The sequence below is a fragment of the Salmo salar genome, chromosome 03 (genome assembly GCF_965601325.2).
Source record: "Salmo salar chromosome 03, fSalSal1, whole genome shotgun sequence".
NCBI classification, from domain to species: domain Eukaryota; kingdom Metazoa; phylum Chordata; class Actinopteri; order Salmoniformes; family Salmonidae; genus Salmo; species Salmo salar.
The window spans coordinates 103810001-103817579 of NC_138293.1; the positions used below are offsets into that span (position 1 = coordinate 103810001).

The 7579-nt window shown below is 57.7% G+C and overlaps 1 protein-coding gene across 1 annotated transcript in view; it reads left to right on the plus strand.

Moving 5' to 3' along the window:
* LOC123743349 (protein kinase C beta type-like) overlaps window positions 1-7329 on the plus strand; it is a 138400-nt gene extending 131071 nt beyond the window's left edge. Inside the window, exons 8-9 of the mRNA XM_082973146.1 lie at window positions 1139-1230; window positions 7263-7329. Coding sequence (XP_082829272.1) covers window positions 1139-1230; window positions 7263-7329 — 159 coding nt within the window. The remainder of the gene's footprint in view (window positions 1-1138; window positions 1231-7262) is intronic.
* The last annotated feature ends 250 nt before the right edge of the window (window positions 7330-7579 follow it).

A 7579-nucleotide genomic window follows, 5' to 3' on the forward strand; every position in this document is an offset into this window, starting at 1 on the left:
GGTGTGACTGAGTCAGTAGATGATGTGTTGGTGGTGTGACTGAGTCAGTAGGTGATGACTTGATGTGTTGGTGGTGTGACTGAGTCAGTAGGTGATGATGTGTTGGTGGTGTGACTGAGTCAGTAGGTGGTGATGTGTTGGTGGTGTGACTGAGTCAGTAGGTGATGATGTGTTGGTGGTGTGACTGAGTCAGTAGGTGATGACTTGATGTGTTGGTGGTGTGACTGAGTCAGTAGGTGATGTGTTGGTGGTGTGACTGAGTCAGTAGGTGATGTGTTGGTGGTGTGACTGAGTCAGTAGGTGATGATGTATTGGTGGTGTGACTGAGTCAGTAGGTGATGTGTTGGTGGTGTGACTGAGTCAGTAGGTGATGTGTTGGTGGTGTGACTGAGTCAGTAGGTGATGATGTGTTGGTGGTGTGACTGAGTCAGTAGGTGATGATGTGTTGGTGGTGTGACTGAGTCAGTAGGTGATGTGTTGGTGGTGTGACTGAGTCAGTTGGTGATGATGTGGTGGTGTGACTGAGTCAGTAGGTGATGATGTGTTGGTGGTGTGACTGAGTCAGTAGGTGATGTGTTGGTGGTGTGACTGAGTCAGTTGGTGATGATGTGGTGGTGTGACTGAGTCAGTAGGTGATGACTTGATGTGTTGGTGGTGTGACTGAGTCTGTCTGTTTTTAACCCTTATGTTACCAGGTAAATTGACTGAGAACACATTCTCATTTACAGCAACGACCTGGGGAGCAGTTACAGGGGAGAGGAGGGGGATGAATGAGCCAATTGGAAGCTGGGGATGATTAGGTGGCTGTTATGGTATGAGGGTTCGAGATGAACATTTTCTTCCCTCCCTCCCTCCCTCTCTCTCTCTGTCTCTCTTTCTCTCTCCCCCTCTCCTTCCCTCCCTCCCTCCCTATCTCTCTGTCTCTCTTTCTCTCCCCCTCTCTCCCTCCCTCTCTCTGTCTATCTCTTTCTCTCTCCCCCTCTCCTTCCCTCCCTCCTTCCCTCTCTGTCGATCTCTTTCTCTCTCTCTCCCCCTCTCCTTCCTTCCTTCCTTCCCTCTCTGTCGATCTCTTTCTCTCTCCCCCTCTCCTTCCCCGTCTCTCTCTCTCTCTCTCTCTCTCCCCTCTCTCTCTCTCCAGGACAGGTTATATTTTGTGATGGAGTATATCAACGGAGGAGACCTCATGTATCAGATCCAGCATGTCGGCAAGTTTAAGGAACCTCACGCTGTGTGAGTACACACACACACACACACACACACCACACCACACCACACACACACACACACACACACCACACCACACCACACACACACACACACACACACACACACACACACACACACACACACACACACACACACACACACACACCACACCACACCACACCACACACACACACACACACACACCACACCACACCACACCACACACACACACACACACACACACACACACACACACACACCCTGTGTGAGTTTCCGGAGTATATCTTCCTGTTCCCAGATCGAACCCATTAATCAAATCAAAGTTTTTTTATTTGTCCAATAAAAATAAAACGTTATTAGTCACATGACTGAATTCAACCTTACCGTGAAATCTTCACTTCCAAGCCCTTTAACCAACCGAGTCAGTGGGGGGGGGGGGTACCGGTACCGAGTCAGTGTGGGGGAGTACTGGTACCGAGTCAGTGTGGGGGGTACTGGTACCGAGTCAGTGTGGGGGGGGGTACTGGTACCGAGTCAGTGTGGGGGAGTACTGGTACCGAGTCAGTGGGGGGAGTACCGGTACCGAGTCAGTGTGGGGGAGTACTGGTACCGAGTCAGTGTGGGGGGGTACTGGTACCGAGTCAGTGTGGGGGAGTACTGGTACCGAGTCAGTGTGGGGGGGGTACCGGTACCGAGTCAGTGTGGGGGAGTACTGGTACCGAGTCAGTGTGGGGGGGGTACTGGTACCGAGTCAGTGTGGGGGAGTACTGGTACCGAGTCAGTGGGGGGAGTACCGGTACCGAGTCAGTGTGGGGAGTACTGGTACCGAGTCAGTGGGGGAGTACCGGTACCGAGTCAGTGTGGGGGAGTACTGGTACCGAGTCAGTGTGGGGGGGGGTACCGGTACCGAGTCAGTGGGGGGGAGTACTGGTACCGAGTCAGTGTGGGGGGGGGTACTGGTACCGAGTCAGTGTGGGGGGTACCGGTACCGAGTCAGTGGGGGGAGTACCGGTACCGAGTCAGTGGGGGGAGTACCGGTACCGAGTCAGTGGGGGGGGTACTGGTACCGAGTCAGTGTGGGGGGGTACCGGTACCGAGTCAGTGTGGGGGAGTACTGGTACCGAGTCAGTGTGGGGGGGTACCGGTACCGAGTCAGTGTGGGGGAGTACTGGTACCGAGTCAGTGTGGGGGGTACTGGTACCGAGTCAGTGTGGGGAGTACTGGTACCGAGTCAGTGTGGGGGGGTACTGGTACCGAGTCAGTGTGGGGGAGTACTGGTACCGAGTCAGTGGGGGGAGTACCGGTACCGAGTCAGTGTGGGGAGTACTGGTACCTAGTCAGTGTGGGGGGGGTACTGGTACCGAGTCAGTGTGGGGGGAGTACTGGTACCGAGTCAGTTGGGGGGAGTACTGGTACCGAGTCAGTGGGGGGAGTACTGGTACCGAGTCAGTGGGGGGAGTACTGGTACCGAGTCAGTGGGGGGCGGTACCGAGTCAGTGGGGGGTACCGGTACCGAGTCAGTGGAGGGGGAGTACCGGTACCGAGTCAGTGGGGGGTGGTACCGAGTCAGTGGGGGGTACCGGTACCGAGTCAGTGTGGGGGGTACCGGTACCGAGTCAGTGGGGGGAATACCGGTACCGAGTCAGTGGGGGGAGTACCGGTACCGAGTCAGTGGAGGGGGGAGTACCGGTACCGAGTCAGTGGGGGGGAGTACCGGTACCGAGTCAGTGGGGGGGTACCGGTACCGAGTCAGTGTGGGGGGAGTACCGGTACCGAGTCAGTGGGGGGCGGTACCGAGTCAGTGGGGGGGTACCGGTACTGAGTCAGTGGGGGGAGTACCGGTACCGAGTCAGTGGGGGGGGGTTACCGGTACCGAGTCAGTGTGGGGGGAGTACCGGTACCGAGTCAGTGGGGGGGGGTACCGGTACCGAGTCAGTGGGGGGGGAGTACCGGTACCGAGTCAGTGGGGGGGAGTACCGGTACCGAGTCAGTGGGAGGTACCGAGTCAGTGGGGGTACCGGTACCGAGTCAGTGGGGGGAGTACCGGTACCGAGTCAGTGGGGGGGAGTACCGGTACCGAGTCAGTGGGGGGGTGGTACCGAGTCAGTGGGGGGGGTACCGGTACCGAGTCAGTGGGGGGTGGTACCGAGTCAGTGGGGGGGGAGTACCGGTACCGAGTCAGTGGGGGGTGGTACCGGTACCGAGTCAGTGTGGGGGGGGTACCGGTACCGAGTCAGTGTGGGGGAGTACTGGTACCGAGTCAGTGTGGGGGGGGGTACTGGTACCGAGTCAGTGTGGGGGAGTACTGGTACCGAGTCAGTGTGGGGGGGGGTACCGGTACCGAGTCAGTGTGGGGGAGTACTGGTACCGAGTCAGTGTGGGGGGGTACTGGTACCGAGTCAGTGTGGGGGAGTACTGGTACCGAGTCAGTGGGGGGAGTACCGGTACCGAGTCAGTGTGGGGAGTACTGGTACCGAGTCAGTGGGGGGAGTACCGGTACCGAGTCAGTGTGGGGGAGTACTGGTACCGAGTCAGTGTGGGGGGGTACTGGTACCGAGTCAGTGTGGGGGAGTACTGGTACCGAGTCAGTGTGGGGGGGGGTACCGGTACCGAGTCAGTGGGGGGAGTACTGGTACCGAGTCAGTGTGGGGGGGGTACTGGTACCGAGTCAGTGTGGGGGAGTACCGGTACCGAGTCAGTGTGGGGGGGTACCGGTACCGAGTCAGTGTGGGGGAGTACTGGTACCGAGTCAGTGTGGGGGGGTACCGGTACCGAGTCAGTGTGGGGGAGTACTGGTACCGAGTCAGTGTGGGGGGTACTGGTACCGAGTCAGTGTGGGGGAGTACTGGTACCGAGTCAGTGTGGGGGGGGTACTGGTACCGAGTCAGTGTGGGGGAGTACTGGTACCGAGTCAGTGTGGGGGGGGGTACTGGTACCGAGTCAGTGTGGGGGAGTACTGGTACCGAGTCAGTGGGGGGAGTACCGGTACCGAGTCAGTGGGGGGAGTACCGGTACCGAGTCAGTGTGGGGGAGTACCGGTACCGAGTCAGTGGGGGGATGTTACCGGTACCGAGTCAGTGGGGGGGAGTACCGGTACCGAGTCAGTGGGGGGGCGGTACCGAGTCAGTGGGGGGTACTGGTACCGAGTCAGTGTGGGGGGAGTACTGGTACCGAGTCAGTGTGGGGGAGTACCGGTACCGAGTCAGTGGAGGGGGAGTACCGGTACCGAGTCAGTGGGGGGATGTTACCGGTACCGAGTCAGTGGGGGGGGAGTACCGGTACCGAGTCAGTGGGGGGCGGTACCGAGTCAGTGGGGGGTACCGGTACCGAGTCAGTGGGGGGGGAGTACCGGTACCGGGTCAGTGGGGGGGGTTACCGGTACCGAGTCAGTTTGGGGGAGTACCGGTACCGAGTCAGTGGGGGCGGTACCGAGTCAGTGGGGGTACCGGTACCGAGTCAGTGGGGGGGGGTACCGGTACCGAGTCAGTGGGGGGTGGTACCGAGTCAGTGGGGTACTCGGTACCGGTACTCCCCCACTGACTCGGTACCGGTACCCCCCACTGACTCGGTACCGGTACCGAGTCAGTGGGGGGGAGTACCGGTACCGAGTCAGTGGGGGGGTGGTACCGAGTCAGTGGGGGGAGTACCGGTACCGAGTCAGTGGGGGGGGAGTACCGGTACCGAGTCAGTGGGGGGTGGTACCGAGTCAGTGGGGGGGAGTACCGGTACCGAGTCAGTGGGTGGGGGGTACCGGTACCGAGTCAGTGGGGGGGTGGTACCGAGTCAGTGGGGGGGTGGTACCGAGTCAGTGGGGGGGGAGTACCGGTACCGGGTCAGTGGGGGGGTTACCGGTACCGAGTCAGTTTGGGGGGAGTACCGGTACCGAGTCAGTGGGGGCGGTACCGAGTCAGTGGGGGGGGTACCGGTACCGAGTCAGTGGGGGGGGTACCGGTACCGAGTCAGTGGGGGGTGGTACCGAGTCAGTGGGGTACTCGGTACCGGTACCCCCCACTGACTCGGTACCGGTACCCCCCACTGACTCGGTACCGGTACCGAGTCAGTGGGGGGGGAGTACCGGTACCGAGTCAGTGGGTGGGGGTACCGGTACCGAGTCAGTGGGGGGTGGTACCGAGTCAGTGGGGGGGAGTACCGGTACCGAGTCAGTGGGGGGGAGTACCGGTACCGAGTCAGTGGGGGGGTGGTACCGAGTCAGTGGGGGGAGTACCGGTACCGAGTCAGTGGGTGGGGGGTACCGGTACCGAGTCAGTGGGGGGGTGGTACCGAGTCAGTGGGGGGGGGGTACCGGTACCGAGTCAGTGTGGGGGGAGTACCGGTACCGAGTCAGTGGGGGGTACCGGTACCGAGTCAGTGTGGGGGGTGGGGGTACCGGTAACGAGTCAGTGGGGGGGAGTACCGGTTCCGAGTCAGTGGGGGGCGGTACCGAGTCAGTGGGGAGGGGAGTACCGGTACCGAGTCAGTGGGGAGGGCGGTACCGAGTCAGTGGGGGGGGGTAGCTTCATGCCTTTCTCAGGCACCGTTTCGAGTAAATGTCTTGGATTGGTGGGAGCACGGTCCCGGCGATGTACTGGGGGCCTCGTCACCACCCGCTGGAGGGGCCTCGTCACCACCCGCTGGAGGGGCCTCGTCACCACCCGCTGGAGGGGCCTCATCGCGGTCGTGGACAGAGCAATTCCTGTAGCAGGCCGTGATGTAGGATGTAGGTCAGGATGCTCTCGATGGTACGGCGGTATTATTTGGAGAGGACCCGGGTTCTGCGTGTCCGAATTTCTTCAGCCGCTTTTAGGAAGTAGAGTCGCTGAATGACAATTCCTCTGTGACGTGGGGAAACGCCAAGGAACTTAAAACTCGTGACTCTCTCTAATACAGTCCCGTTGATGTGGATCGCGGCATGTTCCCTCCATCCCGTGCGGCTCAGTTGGTAGAGCATGGTGTTTGCAACGCCAAGGTTGTGGGTTCGATTCCCACGGGGGACCAGTACAGAGAAGAAAGAAAAAAATGTATGAAATGTATGTATTCACTATTGTAAGTCGCTCTGGATAAGAGCGTCTGCTAAAATTACAAAAAATCCCTCCACCTTCCTACAATCAACTCCTTTTTTTTTGTTTTGCTGTCGTTGAGGGAGAGGTCGTTGTCACGACGACAACACAAAACGCCAGTTCACTTACCTCCCTCCTTTATAGCCCGACTCGCCGTTGTTTGGTCATCAGGCTTTTACATCAGCGGCGTCGTCAGCAGACTGGATGACGGCGTTGGCGCGAAGCCACGCGCGGGGTCGTAGGTGAAACAGGAAGTACAGCAGAGGACTGAGGACACAGTCCTGTCAGGAAGTCCAGGATCCAGTAGCAGAGGGAGGTGTCCAGACTCGTGGCTCTGAGCTCGGTGTCGACCTCGGAGGGAACAATAGTGTTGAATGTTTGAACTGTTGTCGATGAACGGAATTGTCACGTAGGTTTTCCTCTTGTCCGGATGTGTTTACGGCCGTGTGACTGGTGAAGGAAATGGTATTTTTCGGCTTCTCCTCACCCTCTTCTCTTTGAGCGTAGGTTTGAGGGGGTCGATATGTGATTGGTCCGTTCGAACTCACATGGACGTGTTTGCTACGTCCTGTTGATTTTATCAGATATACTGGAAGTATGGCAAAATATACACCTTTATCTCTCTCCTCTCCTCTCCTCTATCTCTTGCTCTCTCTCCTCTCCCTTTCCCTCTCTCCTCTCCTCTCCTCTTCCTCTTCCTCTTCCTCTTCCTCTTCCTCTTCCTCTTCTATCCTATCCTATCCTATCCTATCCTATTCTCTATCTCTTGCTCTTTCCTCTCCTCTCCTCTCCTCTCCTCTCCTCTCTCCTCTCCTCTCTCTCTCCTCTCCTCTATTTCTTGCTCTCTCCTCTCCCCTCCTCTCCCTCCTCTCTCTCTCCTCTCCTCTCCTCTCCTCTCCTCTCCTCTCCTCTCCTCTCCTCTCCTCTCCTCTCCTCTCCTCTCCTCTCCTCTCCTCTCCTCTCCTCTCCCTCTCCTCTCCCCTCTTCTCTCTCTCTCAGGTTCTACGCAGCAGAGATTGCCATAGGTCTGTTCTTCCTTCATCTGAAAGGAATCATTTACAGGTGAGTCTTCAAGTCATAAGATACTCGTCACAACATCATCTCAGACAAAGATATTCATCACAACATCATCTCAGACAAAGATATTCATCACAACATCATCTCAAACAAAGATATTCATCACAACATCATCTCAAACAAAGATATTCATCACAACAACATCTCAGACAAAGATATTCATCACAACATCATCTCAGACAAAGATATTCATCACAACAACATCTCAGACAAAGATATTCATCACAACATCATCTCCA